General features: G+C 38.5%; 1 protein-coding gene across 1 annotated transcript in view; it reads right to left on the bottom strand.

Annotated features, from left to right (window-relative positions):
• Positions 1 to 1,169: 1,169 nt before the first annotated feature.
• The window catches only part of TBK1 (TANK binding kinase 1), a 32,236-nt gene continuing 8,084 nt past the window's right edge, over positions 1,170 to 25,321 (bottom strand). The window contains exons 6-21 of the mRNA XM_074902955.1: positions 24,507 to 24,667; positions 22,461 to 22,571; positions 20,503 to 20,682; positions 18,878 to 19,074; positions 17,586 to 17,644; positions 12,130 to 12,221; positions 11,603 to 11,704; positions 8,859 to 8,937; positions 7,861 to 7,982; positions 7,658 to 7,734; positions 7,252 to 7,291; positions 6,197 to 6,298; positions 6,016 to 6,112; positions 4,868 to 4,974; positions 4,449 to 4,520; positions 1,170 to 3,710 (exon numbers count right to left, since the gene is read on the bottom strand). Coding sequence (XP_074759056.1) covers positions 3,659 to 3,710; positions 4,449 to 4,520; positions 4,868 to 4,974; positions 6,016 to 6,112; positions 6,197 to 6,298; positions 7,252 to 7,291; positions 7,658 to 7,734; positions 7,861 to 7,982; positions 8,859 to 8,937; positions 11,603 to 11,704; positions 12,130 to 12,221; positions 17,586 to 17,644; positions 18,878 to 19,074; positions 20,503 to 20,682; positions 22,461 to 22,571; positions 24,507 to 24,667 — 1,650 coding nt within the window. The 3' untranslated portion in view covers positions 1,170 to 3,658. The remainder of the gene's footprint in view (positions 3,711 to 4,448; positions 4,521 to 4,867; positions 4,975 to 6,015; positions 6,113 to 6,196; positions 6,299 to 7,251; positions 7,292 to 7,657; positions 7,735 to 7,860; positions 7,983 to 8,858; positions 8,938 to 11,602; positions 11,705 to 12,129; positions 12,222 to 17,585; positions 17,645 to 18,877; positions 19,075 to 20,502; positions 20,683 to 22,460; positions 22,572 to 24,506; positions 24,668 to 25,321) is intronic.

A 25,321-nucleotide genomic window follows, 5' to 3' on the forward strand; every position in this document is an offset into this window, starting at 1 on the left:
TAAGAAAAAGCTGTTTAGAGCACAGAAAAGGTCATGCAGCCTTGCCAATGGCAGAATCAGCCACAAGAGCTCCCAACAGTGAACCTGCCCTTAAAAGCCCTCTTTACACAATACTGCTCAGTTCCCAGAACAATGTTTTGGCACTTGACTCTTTACTTTTAGAGAGCTTTTTCCAATCTCATAGCCTGGCTTTTTGTTTCATGCACTACTGTTTATATTAATAATCTCTAATCGTTTCACCACAGACAGGGTGGTGAACACTGATCTTCTGAAACAGCCTTTAAATGACTGAAGACATTTCTTTCCCCCTTCTTCCAATCGTCTTTCAGCCAACCAACTCCCATTTTTTCCCAGTCCCCCTCAGGTGAGTTTTCCAGACTGCCACACTTTATTTCTCCCCTAACTTACCTTCTGGTGGCCAGTATTTTTTAATTTCTGTAGGCCAGTTTAAAAGTGCTTGTCATTGGGGTGGTCACAGGTAAGCCAAGTTTCCCTCTGCACAGACTGGGGAGGGCAGCCATCCCACTGATTTTCAGGTCCCTAGCTAGAAGCCAGCACTGGTTTAGGTAACCAAATGTGACTAGACAAACCCCATTACCATGCCTTGCCCTGGAAGGGATTTAACAGTAACAGCAGGCTATGCAACTACTTGGAAATAGTTGTGTGTTTAATTTTACCCAAAAAAGTTTATGCAGCTGCAGTTTATTCTACATCTCCCCTCTTCTAGACTTCAAGATTAAAACACCCCAGAAGTAATCTTTTCCATTCAGCCTTTTTAATCCTTGCCACAGTATTATGTCAAAAATTATTCTATGATTACCACTTCTACAGTGTTTAACTAAATTAGTACTGATTGAGCTCCACCAGCGGACTGTTTCACACTAAGCAGAGACTAGGAATTTTGCCACCATTACAGAGAACTAGCATTGTTCAGAACACACCTCAGCAGAGTGCTTAAAAAATAAAAAGGATTAGTGGCTCTACCATATAGCCTGTGCTAGTGACTCTGTTTTGCATGACATTTTATGGACAGCTGTCAAGCTAAGCTGCAGTTTGCTCCTTCAGATTGCAGGCTTTGTATTGTACTTACAAGGAAATAAAAATTTTAAGGTAATACTGAAATTAACAAAGTGAAATTATGGAAAAACACAGAAGTACACACTGTACAGTAAGTGGTTGATGATGTATTTATGCCATTAAGTCATTCACTCATGCATTTTCACAATTCCTATGAAGACAGGTTTGTTCAAGTAACAGATAATTAATATACTAAGCTAAACCCCCCAAAACAGTAAACCAGCTTCAGGAGGAAGAACCATATATTATTTTCTATTACTTCTTTTGGAAAATCAATAACATGACTGATAGTATCAGGACACTTTGTTTGAGTCAAAAATTGATGGTACTATACGCTACACTTTGGCTTGAAAAATGTATTTGCTTCATAAGAACATAATCAGTAGATTATGAACTGAATACTTCAAGTTCCTTAGCTACTGCTTATTTAAAATTGCTTAAAAAAATTTTTAACAAGATTACTGATATATTTAGCAACACTAAACCAGCAATGTTTAAAACAAACATAAAGTATCTGTTTTCAGCCATGTAAAAGAATGCCACACATACTTCATTATACAGACTATACTCATTACAGTTAACTTTCTTTTTCAGATTGCTTCAGTATAAAGAAGTTGAAAATGATATATTCCAACTAGTACTTGATTTCTTTCAAAATTTAAGACCCTCTAAAACAACAAAGTGTTACAGATAAAACATTTGAAAAATATACAATTTATGCACAGTTTGAGAGCCCCATTCTTTTAACACTTGTTGCATATGTTTTACTGACACTCAGTAAGACTGCGGACATGAACGAACAAATATATGAGCAGGCATTAAAACATTCCAGTTAGACACGATTCCAGTATTTTAAAACAAACAAGTTAAGAATGCCATGGCTAACCAAGTTAAAACATGTAGCAAATTGTTGTACTCCTTTTGCATAGCTAAATTTTGGGGGGATCAAAGCTTGCAAAGAAAGAAGCTGCTCAAAATATCTGAATTCCTTTTTAACATTTGTTTCTCACAAAGAACACTGCAAAGCAGGTCTTGGACATCAAGGCAGTGAATTTCCTGTTAACTCTGAAAGAATCAATTATAAATTTCCTAAATTTCTAATCAAATATTTAAAACCAACCAAAAAAAACCACAGTGGAGATGTTTTGTATTCTGACCTGGACAGATAAGCAGGGAATAAGCATCACAAAACTATCAGATGCTAGCACAGGTTACTGCTGTTTAGTTTATACCTAAATGTTTCACCATTAATTATGGAAAACTGTAAATACAGTTGGTCCACCTTTTCTTACAGATGTAATACAGCAATTAGAAGTGCTACTGGACACCAATGAACATCCACAGCCCAATTTTTCCACAAGGAAAGAATGAGTCCTGCAATATTTGTATGCTCTTTGTCTGAAACAAATAAATATGTCTGTAGTATCCAAACGTAGTGAGGGATGCTTTCTAAGTTTTTATTTGTTTTCTTCTTCTCTTTCTCATCTCCTACATATTTTGAAGCAGACTTTTTCATTCTGTGTCTCTGCAACCCAATGATGTAATACTAAAGTAGTAACTTCTGATACTGGAAAATAAATATATAGTCTTACTAAATTTTCCACCTAAATTTGATATCTCGGTCCTAAATCAGCAGTGGGTGTGGTCCCTTTTCAAGATCTAGACCAGTAACTTACTTATCCAATATTCAGTTACCACTGAGGCATGATGCTATCTAATCTACTGACTGCCCACAAATTCTCCTAATAACCAATTTTTAACCTTTTTTAAAAAATTATGCCTGCAAACAGGATTCTGAAAAAGCTGTTTTAAGAACCTGCTTCTCTTGTGGTGAGCAACAAGATTTCAGGGAAATTCTGAAAATGCTTTACTCTAAAAAAGGAATTTTTACATTCGGTCTGACAACTTGTGTCTGAACTTCCATATACAGAGAAATCATATGATTACAGACAACATGGCACCAAATATGGAAAGGAACTTAAAAAATATAGTGAGTTTGTTTTTTCAAGTAGAAGTGAATTAACAGTTTGGATGTGAAGGAAAGAGAAATGCATTTCCACTCTATATGCGCTTTTAGTCCCTACTCACACTTATTTAAAAAGATTTCATTTAAAACAGTCTGTGATGATCAGTCATTCAGCTAGATTCTGAAATAACAGTGGTGATTAAAAGAAATCCAAAACACCCTTTAAAAACTATTCATAATGTTTAGAGTTCTGCAGGTCCTCCTGCAATAAAGACTAAATTGCATTCTGAAAGAAAGGGCAATATTCGAAGCAAACAAATGTCAGTTTCATCAATAATGCTTTTTCCTTTAGGACTTTGTCAGAGATCCTCCCAGGTGCTAAATTCCTGCCAGGAGTAATTCTATCCTAACACTGACCAAAAAAAGATATATATATATATATATATGTATTTCTTTTATATTTACATATTATACATATTTACATTTTTTTCTAATACTACAGTTGTAGAGGGGAAAAAACCCTGGATAGAGATTTATTATCTGTCTTTAAATGTCCCAACAGTATTTTTTTCCCTTTGAAAAAAATTAACAAGTCCTCTTCAGGTCCTCTGAAAGCTAGATACAGTCCATGTTCCGCAGGCCACCATCCACAGTCAAAGTACCAAATCTAAAATGAAAAACCAGTATATTCTTAGGTGATTGACTAGATTATAGAATCAATCCTTAATTCATTATAATTTATTTATGGGGTTTTCCTTTCCCTTGCCACATGCCAACACATGCATTTGTATCTAACTTCGGTATGTGAAAAGAAGATAAAAGGATACTATGCTCCAAGTATTGGTCTGGGGGTGGGGGAACAAAACCAAAGAAATTCAGCTTAAAGCTAAACTCAGGTCCATCAGCAACTGACTCTGAAGCTTTCAGGAGATCATTATTTTTATATATTTTATCATCATCATAGAAAAAAAAGCAGTCAGTCTTATGTGATAATGACATAATGACCCTCTCAGGCTTGTAAGAAATACGTTGGCCTCTTCACTTTAAGCCATCTGAAAACTGCAAAATCATTCATTCATACTGGTATAATTCCACAGTTGTTAAAAATTATGTCTAAAAGTGAGGAGTCAAAAGATACAACTGGATTACTGCAACAGATATTTTTATTAGCTAAACATAACTAACATGAAACGAAAATGCCACAACTGCTGTGTCAGAATGATTTTACAGTAACATTTAAAGGTTTTAAATACTTTTTCTGGTTACACTTCAGATCAACAGTTCAAAATATATTTACAGTTAAAGAGCTTATAGAACCGTCCCTTAGTTTAAATTCTGAATCTACAAAATGTAGAAAATTAAGCCCATTTCTAATATCAGCCCAAAAAGGATAACAATTGCTTGCCTTTCCAAGATGTGATTATTCTCAGCCAGCTCTTTAACGACCCCTTCCATTTCCTCCTTTAGTTTCTTCATACTGTAGTAACAAGAAACGAAAGAAAGGTTACAATTTTTATATTAGCAAATATAGTCATCTGCTATGATAACCCACCATCACACAGCTTTCAGCAACTTGTCATTACATACAAAATAAGGGACAGATAATGGGTTGATTATTTACTAAAAGTGACGGATGATATATTAGTGTTGTCTCCTACTCACTTCCAATTCTGTATCACCACTTTAGCAATATCAAGTTTTTTCTGCAATATAAAATGCTTGATCTTAATACAGCAATCACAAAGTATCAACCATAACTTTTTTCCCAATTAGCCTGCATAACAGGTATAGAATATTACATGAATCCAATTAAGAAATTCTCACCCCAAAGTCATTTCCACTAATGTGTTTGAACTTGGATAGACTGTATTCATTGTATGTTTCATTCCACTGGAAGCTGCAAACATTTTCTGTGGCAGAGTATCTTGTAACTGTAACAGATAAAAAGGAAATAAAAGTTACAATGTAAGTTGTCATAATTATCTTGATGTCCACCTTAAAATCCTTCTTTAAATTCTCCATTGCTGTGATGTCTTATAAAATCATTATGGTAGTGGGGCAGCTGATACTTCCCAAGTTGAGATCATCATGGCAAATTTTCTGCTGACACAACCTGTAGTTCCCTGATTTGTTCCATCTTCCTAACTGTCTTACACTTTCATAATAAACTCTCAAAAGGAAGAATTAGATATTTGTTATGTCTGTAGATATCCTAAGGCAACAGGATCCTAATCAATAACTGACTCAGTAGTGCTACTAAAATAAACATGCAATATACTGCTCTCCACCATTACTCAATTGTTTTTACATTTATCAGGCGCTTTTCTTTCATTTATATTTCCCTTATAAAGAATAATTATTTTACTGCATGAAAATGCTTTCTCTCAATTTTGAGGTAATTCTGATAAATCTGCATCCTGCAGAGTCACCATCCAAATCTTAACGAAACATTTTCTTTCATGTCACCAGCAGCATTAGTTTAGCATGTATCCTTAAGTATGTATCCCCTAATCTTGAATATGGGAGTAGTGTTATTATGCTTCATAAGAGTATTAAGATAATCCTCTAGGTGCTCAGATACCCTTATGATAATAGTTACACAGAACACTTCTCAATGAACCAACATCCATTTGCACAGATTTTTGGCAGGGGAATGCTAACGCTACCAAAAAACCCGCTACAACAACCCCCAAACTTCACCAAAAATGCCAAACCAAAAAAAAGCCCCACCAAACTCCAAAATAAAGTCAGGATAAAAAAAAAAAAAAAAAAAAAAATCACACCACATTGTACCCCACTCCAACATCAGCAATGAAGCTATTATAGACCAAATTCTACATCCATGCAGCCCTATTATTTTAATATGACTGCATTAATGCAAGACTCCCTAAAAAACAACACTATTGACATTAAACAATGTGGAATAATCTTTTATCTATGCAAACACTTTACATAATTTTGAAGCATTCTACCTCATTTATATAATCCTGGTATTTGGATACCTCTTCTTCAATATCAAAACACTGGTTGGTGAGAGCCAGTAACTGCTTCCTCGTGTGAAGCATTTTCCTAAAAGAAAAAAAGTTTTAAGAGCTTCCTGTATAAAAGTGGTGCGGTGAACATTACCAAATATTAAAGAAATCAATAGCTTGCCTTGTCCAGTCCTCAGCTTTGTCCAAAAATGTATCATACTTGCTGACACATTCATCTTTGAATAGAGCTATGGCTTTTGTAGCATGCAAATACAGCTTCTGCCTGCAACACAGAAGCAACCGGAACAGTGTTACACTGCTTTCAAAACCTTGTTCCTCTAACTTCCTGAAACTTGGAGAAGAGGTACCAGGACTTCAAATCCTTTCAGCCACCTTGATTCGTGGTGTTGTAATATGTAAGAATTCAACACGCTGCATGAACTGACAGTTTATGTTTCAAAAATGCTCCCTAGCAGGGAAAAAAAATCATTACTTGAAGCATTTAGTTGCAATTATTTGTATATGAACAAATGGTCAAATGTCTTCTCTGAGTCTGTATTTATCCAAGCAGGTATATTTAAGGAAAAGGGATTCTAAATGGAGAGGACAGAAATCCTTATTATTTTTTATTTGCCATCTGCAGATACTTGGAACTTCCAGCATACATGAATAATCCTTTGTGCTAAGCAATACACATGCAGGGAAAACACAGGATTTTTGTGTCAGCTTAAATTTATGACAAGAGAAAAAAGCAAGCAGATAAGGACAGGAAAGCAAACCAAATCCCAGTTCTGGTTAGTGTTGCAGACAGTAACCCCAATGTAACTGCCTTACCACACTATGCATTGCACTAGTAAGCGAAACTAAGGGATACTGCCACGCTACAGTCTAACTGTATTTTATTCATCTGTAGAAAATTATCTCCACCTTAGTTACAAAGTCACTTCACCCTTACTGAGGGCTTTTTTCTCCATAGAAAAATGAAAAAAAATGTAGTTTCTATAAGACAGTTATGCCCAGATAACAAACAAATATTTCACATCTACATTTAGAAGGTCTATCAGTGAAGGAACTCCACTGCCAGAAAGCACCTCATTATCATATGTTAGCACCCCTGTGTAAGATACTTCAAGGAAATTTTTTACAAAGCAATCCGAAAGAGGTTGTTATTGGCAAGAGCACCTGAAGGACCTGAAAGCAATAATGGTATTTCCCAAAGGTAACTTCAAAACTTACTTGTCAAACTTGTGAATTTGTTCTTCATTATAAGGAAGTCCTAGGATCAGAGCAGATGACAGACATTACCAGTTTAATTCTGTTACTTGTATTTATGTAAAACTGCACTAAGTTCGCCCATTTCCTCTATGGTTTCCTTCTCCTATCCTGATAGATAAAAGTGCTCATTTACTTTTTTTTTCTGCTATCTAGTCTTGCAATTCAAATTTATCAGATTAATAGTGGTGTTTCATTCATACGGGCATATGAGCGAGATGTTATCTCACTAAGACTGACCTACAAACATATTCACTGTTGCTGACTAATTCTCCGTTCACACCACAGATATCCTACTAGAACAAGGACTGACCTGACCTGTCCTTTACATTACAGTTTATGTTAAAAGTGAATCAAATAAATTACTTACTTCGTTCCGCTTTGTCTTTTTTGAACTGATAATAAATATCTGTGATGGAACATAGCAGTGCCTGCAGCCTTTCTGGACTAGAGGGACAAAAGGATGAAAATGAGATATTTTATAATAACCTTAAGTATCTATTAATAAGTTTTATGAACTATAATTCAATGTAGAATTCAATAAATATTAAAACAATTAATACAGTTACTCACTTTCTGTCTTTTGGATGCATGCCTTCCTGATTTGCCCAGGTGTCAGCCAGTAAACCACCAGGAGACAGTTTGGTTTTGATATCTTGAAGACTAGTTTCTATTGTTCCCTGAGAACTGGAGAGCTACACAAGAGCAAGAAAGTTCAATCTTACCACTGGGTAAAGTGAAAAATTAATTGAGGCTAAAAACAGACCGAGCACGTTAATACTACAGACCCATTTGTTTCACTGACCTTCATTAAAGAAATATGCCCAATTATCTGCCTAGGCTTTGCTAAAAGAAGATAAAGCATGGTATTATTAAAGAATCAATCATCTTTGATGCTGGCATTTCTGTTAGTTAGTATTTATTTCCTTTCAACAGTAAGTTTCTACCTTTCATAGATTCCCTATTTACTTCTACACTTGTTCTTTTGGTTTGTTAAGAATTTGTATAATGCCTATCCACATGATTCATACCATTCTTTCTCTGCAGTTCATACAGCCCTCAAAATAAAAGTGCACTAATCACCTATTTCTTTTTGAATGGAGAACTTTATACTTGCTCCCAGGACACCAATGTGTAAAGTTATTTTCAATTTTTCCTTACTTGTCTGGAAACACGATGCAAATTTCAAAGCTGATCACTCTGAAGTGTGTTTGTGTATGTATCATTTTAGAAAGCTAACGAAGTAGTTTAAAAATCTTTACGAAAAGGGAAAACAACTGCAAAGTAGAATATATTTCGTGGTTGTAATTTTTTACTTGAGTATTTTAGAAAATGAAAAAGTATTTTCAGGATCTTCCTTTTATTAGCCCAGTGAAGTGAAGATAATAAGAGTTACTGTTTTCAGAAAGGTATCCACATCTCAGTATGGGCATTTTAAACACCTTTGGCAGACCCAGAAATTACTTTGAAAATTCATAGTTATTAGTCACAGAAAAACCTGTTATTGAGTATTTGGCTTCTTCTTTAGAAACACCATTTTGAGAAGGACACAGGCTTTGTAAGTTACTTACACGCAACAGTTTCGTGTGTATCTCTGAAATTTCATCCACTTCTGATGCTTCCAAGTTGATCTGCATCAAATTCTCATATCTGACCACAAAAAAAGTGCAGTTAGAAAATAAACAAACAATAAATGCACTCAAAATATTTCTTTAATCTAGAGCGTAACAACTACCTTTTCTATGAAATACAGTATCTGTCAAGCAGCAACCGTGAAACACTGACAAACTAAAATGGCCGTTAATAATGGAAACATTTTAGTTATGAAAAAAATTTCCTTGATTTTTTTTTCCTAGAACTATTAAAAAAAAGTTTGAAACTTCCATTCCTGACTTCTTTATTCTATTCTCATTAGTTGTCCTTGACAGGCAGTGGAAAACTATTTCCTCTCATCAAATCATTTTTAAAAGGTTACCAAACTAAATTTATTTAAAGTAGCCAATAACACACAACAAACTAATACCCCAGTGCACCAAAATGCTTTTCTGTGGAAAATTATTGGAAAAGCTGAGTTAACAAAACCTTAAAGGCTGGGTTAGTAGCACCATCTGTTCATATTGATACTTTCCATATGACCATAGTTCAAATGCCAAATAAATCATTTGGGATGATATTTTTCCTATTGAGCCTCAGGCCCATTTAATTTTAAAAAACATCAAAACCAGCTCAGCTGCTTTCAAAAAATACATACTTTGCTCAAGCTCAATAGTTTCCAAATAGAAGTTTTGCATTGTCATGCTTTGAAGCAAAGCCTTGAAAAGGGAGGACAAACAAGGACACATCCTTTGCTAACTCATAAGCCTTCGGAAGTCAAATGAACTGAAAATCCTACCCCTTCCTAAGAGGCTGAAAGACCATGTGCAAACACATTGAAAATTTCTGTTCACATGAGAAGTGCTCCAGTTCACAAGTGAACATAATGTTTTCAAACTGCTGTTCTGAGATACTGCTGAATGCACTAGAATCACAAATCAGAACCTACATCAGTTTCTTCTGAACAAGAAGTGGCTTTCTTCTGTGGGGACCTGGCAGAATGCAGGAAAGAGCTATCTGAACCACATACAGAGTGAACATGAACCAGTCCTGTCAACTAGTGTAAACTGTCTTGAAGAAGTTTGGATTACAGCCCTGATGATTTGTAACTAGGCTACACAGGTATACTGTTATCTTGCTAGTTATCAACTTTGCTAGTTGTACTGTTTCTGTGGGTTTTTTTTAAAGCACGCACCTCAAAGCCCAGGTGTGTCAGTCTGTACATGTTTGGCATGCACACAGCAAATCTGACAAATTCTTGAGTATCCCTAATTACTATGTACAAGCTGTTCAATTTGCACATGCATAGCAGCTCCAACATGGCTCAAATCTATTAAGTCTACTCTGCAAACCAAGTGGCTCTACGTGTGTGTTAATTATCTTGTGGGCATGTGTGTTTTCAGAACAGCCTGAAAGCAAGTTTAGAGAATCCTATGACCAAGAGGGCATTTGTGGGAGACTGGCAGTAAGGTGGATAAGAAAACAACTACCCATAGTAGAATCCTATGAAGAGATGGGATTTAAAGTTTGCATCAACCTGCATGAGAATAACACACCTTACAGAGGTAATGCTAGTTTGTAGAAAGACTGAACAAAACACTTCAAGGACACTTTAAAAGTGGAAAAGTATGTGACTGACAGCTGGACACTGAGTAGGACTGAGCGATGAAACAAAGATCAGGAGAGAGAAAAAGTGAAACTTGGAGTGAGAATACAGTGGTGCAGTCCCATCTCCTACAGACAGCACTTGACTGGAAGAGGTAAGGCAAAAGAGTACTGTCCACTGGAAAACATTTGCTTCCTCAGAACAGAAGACAAGAAAAATAAGTGTCTTCTGTGGTCTTTGAAACTTGGAAGTCTCCTATGTTAAAAGACAATAATTCTTTAGTTGCTCCTTACTCTAATTTTGCCAGTTTTAAAGAAGCGCTCTAAAAAACTTTCTACTATATAGATCTAAATGAGTCCACATGAGCAACAGTGATATTCTGTGATACAGACCTCCGCCATTTGAATTAACCAAAATAGACAAAAATAACATAATATGCATTTTTAAAAAATGTCAGAAGTGGAATTTCCTGTGCGGTTTACATTTGGCATTCCTATGTGCATGGACTGTGATCTAATGATATTCTAATGCAGCTTTGGGTTTTTTGGTAGGTTTGTTTTGCTGGGAGTTTTTTGTTTGGTTTTTTTTGTTTGTTTGTTTGTTTTTTGTGGTGTGTTTTTTTTTTTTAATCTGCTCTATGTTATATTTCAACATTCAAATTCCTTCCATGCAGAAAATGCTACAGTCTTAAAGCTGTGAAAGGGGCAGTATTTAAAGTCATCCTTAATAAACACACACAAGCAAACTTAGTGACAAAAGCGCTAAAGCACTAATGAAAAGAAAACTACTGGATTCTTTGTCCAGGCTTTACTAGAGTTTCTAAAGTCAACAACAGCAAATGAGCTGAGTCAGAGAAGAAAAGAGAAAAACAACGCGTACAATTACTACTTGATAGTAATTACTTGTTCCCACTAGGTTAAGCAGCAAAATTAACACTCAAATTAGAGTAAAGCATATTACTACATCTGTTTAAGTCACTGCCATCAGCAAATCCATGCTGATTCAAATTCAAATTTTTATATGCAAAAATTCCATAAATAAACATAACCTAAAATACCGCTGTCATTGAAGATGATAATAAAAAATCAATGCATTCAGTGTAGTGCTTCTACTCACATTTTCTCAGCTTTCTCAATGTTTCTGCTGCAGAAATCCAGCCTGATGACAACCTCTGTCTTTTTATGAACCATTTCATTGTAATCATCCTTGATTATTTCACTAAAAAAAGTGAAGCATTAGTCTGTAACAGAAGTATTCAACTGCCATCTTACCAGCAATCAGTAATACAATATACCTACAGTAATAACTGCTAGTAAGAATTGCTTTCAGTTAGAGATGCATTAGTATAATCCTCATATAAAATGGTCTTGTGCAAGCTGCATAATTGTACCTGCATGTTATCAGACACTAGGTTTAATTTACCCACAGAAGAAAGTGAAATTGCAAATACCTGAACCTTATTGTCATAAAAAACAATTTTTGTTTCCTTAATGACAGAAAGAAGGAAAAATTCAGAAAGCCTAGTCATATTCAAGGAGTAAAGAAAACCTCCAAAGATACTCAGAGATCACAGAATTATGCATTGATAATGAATGCATATATCAATTTAAAAAAAGCACAATGAAATTCAATCAATTGCTTACATTAGCCATCGTATTCCTTTTCGCATCAGCTCCTGGTAAAGTAGCAAAGAACTGGCAACTCTACAGGCATAACACACGATACCTGTTACTGCCTGGTGGAAAAAAAGCCCAACATTAGTAGTAATCTGGCATTCTCTTAACAATTGAATCAATTAATCACAACAAAGCAACACAGATTAATAAAAGAAAGAGCAACATGAAAGTGGTAGTTTAAAATGTGTAACTTCACCCAAACTTTAGTTGGGAGACAACCAAACACTAATTATGGAGGCAGAGCTAAACATGGTGGTGAGTTTTTCCAGTTATGCTGAAATATCTGTTAGGGATGAAAATAAGTCCCCTATAAATAAAAACGACAACACTTACTCTCAGGATTTACTTTAATTTCTGGGAAGTCGTAAGTACATTTCTTCAGTAGTTTAGGAATTAAACACATACATTAAAAGAAACTTGTAAAAAATGACACATTTTTAAAGTCTAGGGACTCTCTTCATTCACCTAATTCCACTTACAAGTTTACTGCATTATTCAGAATTGTGAACAAAGTTTCAGAGATTATAATTTAGAGTATTTTAAATCATTAATATCAACTGATAACTTTCTGTTTACTGATTTTAAAGACTTCTGGGATTTAAAGAGACACGTTTTCAGGACTACCATGCCTGAATACAAGGCTCCTCAGTAAGCCATTATTTTATAGGCATAGTATAAACAGTAGTCAAAGTCAAAGCATAGCAATGCATACATTCTCAGAGTGGGCGGAGACCGGAGTGACACCGTCGCAGGCCCTCACGTAAAAGAGCAGCCCCCAGGGAGCGCGGCGAACAGGGCGGGCAAACAGCACGTGGCGCGTCAGAAGTGTGAGGCACGTCAGAAGTGTGAGGCACGTCAGAAGTGTGAGGCACGTCAGAAGTGTGAGGCGCGTCAGTTTGCACAGCAGGGCAAGCAGACGCTCTCTGGGTTCCTGAACTTATCCAAGCTAGCCCCTTTACGGTCCGCCACGAGTAGACCAAACCATAGTCTCCACTCGCATCAAAACCACCACCAGAAAGAACGTGGCGACCCAGACAGAGCTGCCACGCAGACATGCAGAGGTTCGGGTCTCGGGCTGCAGGGAGTGCCTGAGCCTGTCGGTCCTGCTGGAGGGCAGCAGTGACAGCACCTGTGTGCACTGCCATCAGCTGGGTGACCTGCTCAGCCTGGTGGTGGGACTCAAAGAAGAGGTTGAGAAATTAAGAAGAAGTAGGGAGTGTGAACGGGAAATTGACTGGTGGAGTAACACCCTAGCACCCCTAAAGCAACAGGAGCTAATGGAAGCTCCAACGAGGCAGGGAATCCCTAATCCTCTTGCTACCAGGCAGAAGGAGAAGACCTAAGAGACGAGGGAGGCTGGAAACAGGTCCCTGCTCAGGGAGGCAGGAAAATCCTCTCCCCACCTCCCTCACCCTCCATGGTGTCCCTTCACAATAGCTTCGGGGCCCTGGAACTTTTGAACAAAGAAGAGAAGGAGGAAGAAAATGAGACAAACGAAGAAGACCAAGGTCCACGAAGGCCAGGTCACTTCAGACCAGGTATTAAAACCAGCTCTGAAAAGAACCCCAGAAGAGTCATTGTAGTGGGTGACTCCACTCTAAGGGGTGTCGAAGGCCCCATATGCAGACCGGACCTGCTTCATAGGGAAGTCTGCTGCCTCCCTGGGGCCTGCATCAAGGACCTCACAGCAAAACTCCACACCCTAGTGAGACCAAAGGATTACTACCCTCTCCTGGTTTTTTAGGTACGTAGTGATGACATTACCAGGAGAAGGCCTAAAGCAATGAAGAGAGACTTCTGGTCCTTGGGAAAACTGCTTAAGGGATTGGGGGCACAAACTGTGTTCTCCTCCATCCCTGTGGTCGGAGGGATGGATGAGGAAGATTACAGGAGAATTCAGCAGATGAACTGGAGGCTCCAAGACTGGTGTTACCATCGGGGATTTGGATTCTTCAATCATGGGTTGGTATAGAGGGCACCTGATCTTTTGACATCAGATGGGATGCACCTTGTCCCAGAGAGAGAAGGGGATTTTGGGGCAGGAGTTAGCTAGGCTCATTGACAGAGCTTTAAACTAGATTTGAAGAGGGAAAGGGGCAAAACACCAGCCCATCTGAAGTGCATCTCTACCAATGCACACAGCATGGGTAACAAACAGGAGGAGCTTGTAGCTGTGATGAAACAGGAAAATTACAATGTTGTTGCTATTACAGAAACATGGTGGGATGTCTCCCATGACTGGAGTGTGCTAGTTGATGGCTACAAGCTCTTCAGGAGGGACAGACAGGGAAGGAGAGAGAGTGGGGTGGCTCTGTATGTTAGGGACTGTTATGATTGCTTTGAGCACAAGTGTAGCGAAGACAGGGTGGAGTGTCTTTGTGTTAGAATCAGGGGGAAGGCCAACAGGGCAGATGTTGTAGTAGGAGTCTACTATAGGCCACCCACCCAGAACAGAGAGATGGACAAGATATTTTATAGGCACTTAGGTGAAATCTCATGATCACTTGCCCTTGTTCTTGATGCCACAATCACTTGTCCTTTAACTTCCCAGACATCTGCTGGAAATACAACACGGCAGAACGAGACCAGTCCTAGAGATTCCTGGAATGTGTGGGAGACAACTTCCTGATGCAACTGGTGAGTAAACCGACCAGAGAAGGTGCCCTGCTGGATCTCCTCTTTGTCAACAGAGAAGGACTGGTGGACGACATGGAGGTTGGAGGTCGACTAGGGCACAGCGATCATGAAATAATAGAGTTCTCTATTCTTAGAGAGATCAGGAGAGAGCTAAGCAGGACTGACATTCTGGACTTCCAAAGGGCTGACTTTGTCTTGTTTAGGCACTTGCTTGAAAGGATCTCCTGGGAGACTCTCCTGAAGGGTATAGGGGTCCAGGAAGGCTGGGCACTCTTTAAGAAGGAAGTGTTAATGGCTCAGGAGCAGGTGGTCCCCAGGTGCTCTATGAGAAGCTGACACCAGAGAAGACCACCCTGGCTGAACAGGGAGCTTTGGCTGCAACTTAGGAAGAAAAGGAGAGTTTACAGCCTTTGGAAGAAGGGGCTAGCCACTCACAGTGATTACAAAGAGGCTGTGAGGCTATGCAGGGTGGTAATCAGGAGGTCTAAAGCCCAACTGGAAATTAATTTGGCCTCCGCAATCAAGGATAACAAGAAAAGTTTCTATAAGTATGTCAGTAGCAAAAGAAAGTCCAGGGAGAGTATCCATCCCCTGCTAGACACAGAAGGAAACATGGTAACAAGTGATGAGGAAAAGGCTGAGGTCCTTAATGCTTTCTTTGCCTCAGTCGTTAATAGCAAGGTTAGTTGTATTGATGAAATCCAGCCTCCACAGCCAGAATACAGAAACATACACAAGTCTATGGGACCGGATGGGATACACCCAAGGGTGCTGAAGGAGCTGGCTGGGGTGCTCGCCAGACCATTTTCTATCATTTACCAGCAGTCCTGGCTGACCGGGGAGGTCCTGACAGATTGGAAATTGGCCAGTGTGACGCCCATATATAAGAAGGGTCAGAAGGATGATCCGGGAAATTACAGGCCTGTCAGCTTGACTTTGGTGCCCAGGAAGCTGATGGAGCAGCTCATCCTGAGTGCCATCACACAACACATGTGGGACAACCAGATGCTCAGGCCCAGTCAGAATGGGTTTATGAAAGGCAGGTCCTGCTTGACAAGCCTGATCTCCTTCTATGACAGGGTGACCTGCTCACTGGATGAGGGAAAGGCTGTGGATGTTGTCTACCTTGACTTTAGCAAGGCTTTTGACACCGTTTCGCACATCATTCTCCTAGCAAAAATGGCTGCTCAAGGTCTGGACAATCACACACTTCACTGGGTAAAAAACTGGCTGGACGACTGGGCCCAGAGAGTTGTGGTGAACGGAGTTAAATCCAGTTGGTGGCTGGTCACGAGTGGTGTCCCCCAGCACTCGGTTTTGGGGCCACTCCTGTTTAACATCTGTATTGATGACCTAGACGAGGGGAACGAGTGCACCCTCAGTCAGTTTGCAGAAGACACCAAGTTGGGGGGGGATTGTTGATGTGCTCGAGGGTAGGGAGGCTCTGCAGAGAGACCTGGACAGGCTGGAGCCATGGGCTGAGGCCCACTGGAGGAGTTTCCATAAGGCCAAATGCCGGGGGCTGCCCTTGGGCCACAACAACCCCCAGCAGCGCTACAGGCTTGGGGAGGAGTGGCTGGAGAGCTGCCAGTCAGAGAGGGACCTGGGGGTGTTGACTGACAGCCGGCTGAACAGGAGCCAGCAGTGTGCCCAGGTGGCCAAGAAGGCCAATGGCATCCTGCCTTCTATCAGGATTAGTGTGGCCAGAAGGGACAGGGAAGCGATCTTGCCCCTGTACTTGGCACTGGTGAGGCCGCCCCTCGATTCCTGTGTTCAGTTTTGGGCCCCTCACTACAAAAAGGACATTGAATGACTCGAGCGTGTCCAGAGAAGGGCAACGAAGCTGGTGCAGGGTCTGGAGCACAGGTCATACGGGGAGCGGCTGAGGGAACTGGGGGTGTTTAGTCTGGAGAAGAGGAGGCTGAGGGGAGACCTCATCGCCCTCTACAGCTCCCTGAAAGGAGGTTGCAGAGAGCTGGGGATGAGTCTCTTTAACCAAGTAACAAATGATAGGACAAGAGGGAATGGCCTCAAGTTGCGCCAGGGAAAGTTCAGACTAGATATTTAGGAAGCATTTCTTTCCAGAAGGGGTTGTTAGCTGTTGGAATGGGCTGCCCAGGGAGGTGGTGGAGTCCCCATCCCTGGAGTTGCTCAAGAGTAGGGTTGATTTAGAGCTTAAGGATATGCTGTAGGTGGGAACTGCGCTAGGCGAACGGTTGGACTAGATGATCTCCAGGGTCCTTTCCAACCTAGATGATTCTGTGTGATTCTATGTGATTCAGTTGTTTTTTAAAAAATGACCACAGAATGAAACATCCTCTACAATCCCCCAGATGCTGAAAAATTTGCAAGAAAGGTAACAGATATTCCACACAGTCCTAGAGACTCCTCTCTACTAAGAGAAAGATGAAAGTTATTTTTCTTACGGTAAGTTTTGCACTGTCACAGGGGATGTTATGAATCTTCTAGCTAACTTCAGGTCTCCAAAGTGGCAGGCTTCTTTCCCCCCATCACTGAGTTAAGCAGTAACAAAGCACTTGGACTTTAGAAGGCTGTTTTTTAGCATCGTTATTCTTTTAAAAAAATATACAGATATATTTTGCATACAAAGTGTGGCTTTAATATACTTCTGGAGCCCTTGTTAACAAATACATTTCTGTCAATCAGAATTTTCACTTGTATATTAAAAATAGTTTCATTAACATTATTCATCTGAGTATCAAATAGATTTAATTTCAGTATCATTATCTGAGACAGGTATATAAATTAAAATCATCATTACTCACTTTAGCCATACTGGCATCCCCATCCAAATCATAACGTTGATGTACTTTAGGAAGTAAAACTGAAACATAAAATAAACACCTGTATTTTCTTATTTTCCAAAAGAGACTTCAAAAGTTCAGTCTGTTTCTCCTCCCCACCCCGTACACTGTTTTTATGTGTATCTACATGGATTTTCACCTAATCTGTTACTGCCAAGCCTTTCAATATTGTGTGGTTTGCATGTACTTCAAAACCAGGCTTTGCCTTGAAAAAGCTTTAAGTAACTTGGTATCTTCAGCAAACTGTCCTTTACTTCCTTTTCCAGACCCCCTTTTAAACATGCTACACAGCACAGATTTCATGCAGCTCTCCACTAGAAATCTCTCTCCACTGAGAGAGCCAACCATTTATTTCTGTTTTTCAGCCCTATGTTTGTCCACATGGGAGACTGTTCCCTTTTATCTCACTGCTTCTTAGTTTCATTGAGACTCTTAAGGGGAGGACTTCACCAAATAGCTTTTTTAAGCCTAGGGTAGCCTCTATCAGCTGAATGTCCTTTGTTCTCATGCTTATTGACTCCTTCAGAAAGCTCTGACACAATATAAAAGCCCTGTTGATCCTTCCACAAACAGCTCACCTACCCACGCTCTTCAGCACTTCTGTGTGAGTGCCAGCTGGCCCAAGCAGTCAATATAGGACATAGTGACAAAAGCAACACTGATCTCTCAGTTGGAAGCATATCCTCCAGCTCATCTCTTATCAAAAACGTTTCTGGCACAGGGCCCTCTATAAGCCTCTCAACAATAAATGGAAATGCAAAAACTCAGTTTCTTTTTTTTCCTGTATGGCATTCTGTTGTGGCATATGACCCCCCTCAGCTAAGTTGTCAAGACCTCCTCTGTTAACTGAAAGGCTAACCACAATCATGACAAATTAAAAAAACCCCAAAACTTCAATTTCCACTTGGTGAGTAATGGAACAAAATAACCACCTTTGAATTACATTCAGTAATGTTCCTTTCTACCTGTTAAAAGTGTCATGCTTGAAAAAATTTCAGAACTCCACTACATCTTAACACACAAATATTCAGGTTCACAGCACTAGGAACATTACAAGCATCTACCATTTCTGTAAAAATATGCTGGATACTCAGCATTTTTGGAAAAAATTGGACTGCGTACTTAGAACTTCAGGTATCAAGAGAGAAAAATTTTGAATGCTATTTCTAAGACATAACAGACATAAAACAAATAAATAACCAAAACTATTTACAAAACATAGCTATATGAAAAGAGAAATTACTTTCATATACCTTCTTCATAAATTAATCCAACAAAGTTCACCGTCTCCCTGCTTACTACAAAGATAGGATTCTCCTCAGTTGTTCTGGGGAAGTGCTGTGCCAATCTGCCAGGCTCTAGTATTAAACGCCGACCTTCATATAACAGTTCTTGATTCTGAGATGGTATTTTTGTCTGTTTGTAGACCAACTCATGAAATATAGCAGCTCTAGAACAGAAACAATATATTCAGTAGTAGTTAGACCCACTACAATAGTTCAAAATTTAGAGTCTGTATTACTTAAATAAAAATCCCTTTTACTTCTGATTAATTAAGAACTGTTTTTACACATAGAGCATTTGACTTATAAGCAGAACAGAAAGTGGCACACTGCCTAAGGCTCCAGGTTGCTCTGTTACAAAAGTAAATGCTATTTCCTGCAAAATATCAAACTTCCCTTTCTACCTCTGATTTTCCACCAAAGCACGTCTGTGTAAACAAACGTGCTTTGGCCTGAAGTCTGAACAGGAAACACCATAGGAGCGGAAGGAAGTATACTTTAGTTTTCTCAGGCATATCCATTTCTTCAGAGGAGATAGATGGTCTCTCCAAGAGAAAAGTCTGGTGGTTTACATCTCAAAAAGCACACACCCTAAATTCAGCCTGTAAGCTAACAGACAGCCAGATTATCTCCTAAAACAGCAGTTATAAGGAAGACAAAAGACACTTTGGTATTTTATTTCCAGCAATCAATGGATACAAGGCATAAGAATTCATAACAAACCTCCCCACCTTCAAAAGCCCTACAACCCAACAAACAAAAAAACCTCCCCAAAAGAAGAAAAACTTTAAGGACACTAACAGGAAGAATTTGTTTCCTGTGCAGTACTAGTACACTGTCACTTCTTAATAATAGAGCTAGTACATAAATGTAAATAATAATAAAATAAATTTTAAAAACAAAGTACAAACAGCAGTTTGAGCTACAAGAAAGATTCCTCTGCAAAAGTAGATTTTGGGCTCTCAAAATATAAATGACAGAATAGAAAAATTGAGAAAGGCCAGAACTGTATTGATACATCTGATGAAATAACTGTATCTGTTTGCATATTAAACACAAGCTCTGCATTATCTGTAATAAGGCAAAGGCACTTACTTTTGTATCAAACTGCAAACCAGACTTTACAGCTTCTAACATCAGCACTTACTGACCATAAAGTGAAATCCATATAACTCAGGATCCTAAGTTGTACTAATTACAACTTCAGAATCCCTGTGAGTTTTATGTCAGACACAGATGATGTCCTCAAGAATACAAAATGTGCACAAGGTAAGAAAGGAGAGAGTTGAACACAGTCTCTGGAAAACTACTTTATAAATAAGTAACATATATAAATGTGGGATGAACTGGTATCCATTATGAACATAGAAACATTGTAAAAGGTCAAGGATTAAATCTGTGTTCTGTCAATGATTAAGACCAAGTTTAAGATCAGTAGATTTGACCTTCAATGACTTCATTTTTATTTTTGGTCAACATGCATTGCAACTACACAGGAGAATGACAAGCTTTCACTTCCTCAGATGCAAGAGCAAGGAAAGGCTACTGAATTTATAACAGCGGTGATCTGAGGTCACAGTAGAGAGAACACTTACGTATTATAGCTGTGAATATAAACTTTGTGCAGGGTCATCTGCTGCAGTGAAAAGATGTGGATTATTATTCGGTGCAGTATGTCACTCGTCTCTGCAAAGAACTGGTCAAATCCCCAGCATTTTTCCTGATCTCCTTCAAGAATATTTGCAAGGACAGGTGTGAGCAGTACTTGCAGACCCCTAGATGACACCAGGAAGAGATAAGACAACTTGCATCTACTTGGATCTTTACACCTTGTAACAAATTTCAATACTTCATTTGACTTGTCTCACAAATGCAAAGCTATTATTCCTTGAAGAATACTCCAGTGCTTTTTTTCTCTTTCCCTCTGCTGAACAACAAAATGTTCAATGGTAATGTCTATTGTTTTTCATTAATACACATACTTTATCACTTTCCTTTTTAGGCTGAACTATTAAATATTTTTTCCTTTGTATTTGACAAATATCACAGGCATTGAAAAAATTACATACAATTTTAAATGTCTACACTGTAAAGCTAAGGTAACCTTCTACCACTGCTGGGCAGTAGTCTTTTACCCAGCTCACCCCCCACACCACAGTTTCTGACTTTGAAGCAAGCAACTACCATTTATGGTTAGCTGGCTGAGCTGCTCATTTGAGTACTGTGTTGCTTTCAATCAAAATCAGCTGGGTTAGCAAAGACTCATTATTTCCATTGTCCACACTAACAGAATTCATCCTGATTGAGATAGGCCTAAGTACTCCACACATGCAGCTCAAATGCTGCAAAGAAAAATGTACAACTATTGCCTTACAGCCACTACTATTCTAGGAGAAAGGCCATCTTAAATTTCTTGTATTTCTACTTTGAGAATCTGAATTGCAAGGAACTTCATGGATCCTACTCCTGTGTTATCATGAACAACTTCCTCGAAGTCTTAACATTAGGTACATGTCAAACCTGAATCCAGCAGTAAAACTGGTAACATTTTGAAGCAAGCTCCAGTGGCTTACAAGCACACTGACTGCCCCATTAGAGGTCAGTGGCTGCTGTGCTCAAACTCCCTTTAGTACTAAACTTGTAACAGTAAATGCTACTTGAAAATCTTAGTGTAAACAGATGTTTAATGAAAAAAATGTGCTTCCTTTATTATTTCAAACACTTAGTTATATGGAATAAGCAGAGGAAAATACCAAGCAGCATCATGAAAATATATATAAATTGCAATATATATATATATATATATTGAAAATATATATAAATTCTGCACGCTATAAACTTATAAATTGATACAAACCAGACTTTCACTCTACACCCCTTAAAGATCTATATATTTGGCTTTCAGAAAAGTTTGTTTCTAAAGTCTGTTCACATAACAATTGCTTTCTCTCTTTATTACCATGAAAGAGTAGTAAATTCAAAGTACCAGTATCTCAGGAAGATAAATAGGTAAATGGGTTATGGGAGGTGTTTTCAAGATCATATTGAGATTAGATCTTCCATGGCTCTTCCTACTGAGTGTTATGACATATGAAACAAAAATATGATGATAAAAAAGTTTAGAAGATACCATGAGAATATGTTAAAATGTGCTGTCTTTGCAGACAGAACTACAAGTCTCTGAACTGTCTTTTCGTATCATTTCCTTCCTACTACTTAATCTTTGTAATATCTGAAGTCACATTCTTACAAGAAAGGGGGGCCATCAATTCAAAGCTTATTCAATCTTCATACTCCTTCCTGAGGGTGGAGAAAATATAGTAACAATCTTTCTTCTACTCATACCACTTCAGATTCTCAGGTGCTCATTTGTAAATTAGCAGTCATTTGGACAGACGGGAAGTAAAAACACTTGATTGTACAGATCTACTGAAGAGTTCAGTGAAAACAACTGCATCAGTCAGATCTCTGTTCCAAAGACCCAATCCTGAGAGAATAACTGGAAAAGCCTAACCACGAGCATTGAAACATTTTGTGAGAAGTTCAAACTTACTTTGAAAGACTACAAGAAACAGGCATCTCCCAGCTCCACTCAATAGGCCCATTTTCTGCTTTCTGTATTCCAGAAATAGCACCAGAAGGCTTTCCTGTGATTATTTTATACCTGCAATACATTACAAAGATAACAGACACTTCAACTACTACCTCTTACATATACATAGGTCTAGTAACTAATCCTCAAAGGTGTATCAATAATATAAATCTAAACAACAGGTTGGCCTAAATTTGTAGGTGGTACAATAATTAGGCAGCTTCGCTTACAAGCTGACAGAGACTGGTGTTAAAATTATAAACAATGAAAAAGAAACACTGTGGGCTATGTTGGAGAAGGAATTTTGTCTACCTCAGGTTTGGGAAAAATTTAGGAGAGATTTCAGGTATCACTGAAGGAAGCTGACGTTTTTTAACAAGTGTTAATCAAAGTTAGTTTTCCATGGCAGCTCAATTTAGGCATTTACGTGACTAACTTCTAATAGCATGCTCCATAGTAAGAGATGATATTTAGCCACCACAAAGTCACCTGGGGATAAAGAAGGAACAGGAAGAGAAATTACTTCGACTTGGGAACATCTAGCAATCTGGATACAATATGGCATTGTCTAACTTTCTACTGAGCAGGCTAGTATTATTCTCAAATTTCTCACGAAGCAAATCAGGAGCTTTTTGCAACAGAAATTTCAGTTGTGCTTTCTCTTTTTGGAGGACATATAAACATATGGAGTACATATAAAACATATGTTTCTTGCTTATCTCTTAAGCAGATACAACAACAAGAATGCCTGTGAGGTAATCACAGGATGGGCAGTTCCTTAAGCTAAGAAACTTGAACTCAGCTTTGCAAGGAGCATCAGAACAGAAATGTTGTCCTATTAGAGTTCCCAAGTACCACCTTGCTTTATTTTTAAAATGCAACACACAGAATAACAACAAAATAGAGCTACACTAAGATGAAACAGGAATCAATTCCAATCAGCACATCACAGACACAACTTCTTCCCATTCAGAAGCTACCCCTGTTACCTTCATCCACAGTCCACAACTATGCTACTCAAAAAATGTCAGTCTCATGGGTAGCGCATGCATTTAAAGACTGCCTGGGAAGACAATCATTTACAGGACAACAAAAATTTGCAGCACTGAAAACCCATTTCAGAATACCATGATTTTACCTGAATATCCAAGTTACATACACCACACTGCAACAGACCAATCTAGTGCCATGGTGAAAGAAAGATGTGTGGAAAACCAACAGTATTTTGGGGGAGTGCTTATGCTTAATTTAGGTCTTAAGGTGCCACGCAGTAACATCCTTGTTGAAACAGAAGTTTTGTACTGGTTTTGGTTGGGATACAGTTAATTTTCTTCATAGTAGCTCATATAGTGCTGTGTTGTGGATCTGTGACCAAAACAGTGTTGATAACACAGGCATGTTTTAGCTGTTGCTGAGCAGTGCTTACACAGCATCAAGGCCTTTTCTACTTCTCTCACTCAGCGAGTAGGCTGGGGGGCAAGCAAGAAGGTAGAAGGGGACACAGCCAGGATGGCTGACCCCAGGAGATATTCCATACCATATGACATCATACTCAGCAATAAAAGCTTGGGCAAGGAAATTTGCCAGGGTGGCAGTTGGTCAAAGGCTGACTGTGCATCAGTTACATGGTGGTGAGCAACTGGGGTTTTTTTGCATCAGTTGAGTTTCTTGGGTTTGTTTTCCTTTGGGTTTAGGGGTGGGGTTTTTCGTTTGTTTGTCTTTTGGGGTTTTTTTACTTATTAAATTGGCTTTGTCATGAACCAAGAGTTTTTGCACTTTTACCCTTCCAGTTCTCTTCCTCATCCCACTGAGGGGCAGTGAGTGAACAGCTGTGTGGTGCTCAGCTGTCTACTGGGGTTAAACCACAACAAAGTTAAAGAGCGTTTTTCCTTAAATCTTTTCACTATTTTAATGTTTAGTATATGTGTGTAGGATTTCTTGATAAAAAGCATTTAAAGGACTGACTTAGTTTACAAACAGATAAAATTCTCCTTCTAAATTACCTACATTACTTCCTTGTTTCTACGAGGTCCTTCAAAAGGTCGGAAAGGCAAACTCCCTGTTGCAGCATGGTAAAATGTCACCCCTATGCTCCAAAGATCAACTGTTGCTCCATACTTCTTCTGATGCTCTTTCCTCAAAACTGCTCTCTCATACATATCAGGATGCTAAAAAGAAAAAACCAGGAGAAAAAAAAAGAAGTTAGAATTGCTTTATGAACAATACCCCAATCTATCATTTCATTGCAAGATAATTTGTTGTTCTAAACTTTCAGCTCTTTAATCAAAAAGCAAAGTTAGCTTGTATCACAGAATTTGCTTAAGTTATTCTGACAGAGTATCACAAAATTCTTCCTAGGTATGATAGCCACTTTTATTAAAGGTTTGCAAAAAATATTTTAAAATTTAGCTAAAGATTGACTATTAAAGCACCACTAAAGAAGAGGAGAAAGCCAGTATTCCTCCAGATGATTTTGAAACAACAGAAACCAAATTGGAAAAAGATCCATAGCAGAGAATATCAGTTATGATACTACATGTGTGAAAGTATGGCAGGAATAAAATTATGCCTAATACATAATATGCCTGCTTCTCTTTGGTTAACTAAGATACCAAGTGAATTTTAACTACACCTGACATCATCCAAGTAGTTCAGATACAAACTGAAAAATACCTACAGAGATAAAAAGGCAAAGACATTAATAACTAAAACACTGTTGCTCTTCCTTTCACACAAGGCAACAGGGGCAGTTGGACTTGGAAATTATCTAAAGGCTACTGTGCTCAGATCAGCTGGAAAACTGGCATGACCCAAGGTGAAAA

Source organism: Athene noctua, chromosome 3, assembly GCF_965140245.1.
Source record: "Athene noctua chromosome 3, bAthNoc1.hap1.1, whole genome shotgun sequence".
In the NCBI taxonomy this organism is placed as follows: Eukaryota; Metazoa; Chordata; class Aves; order Strigiformes; family Strigidae; genus Athene; species Athene noctua.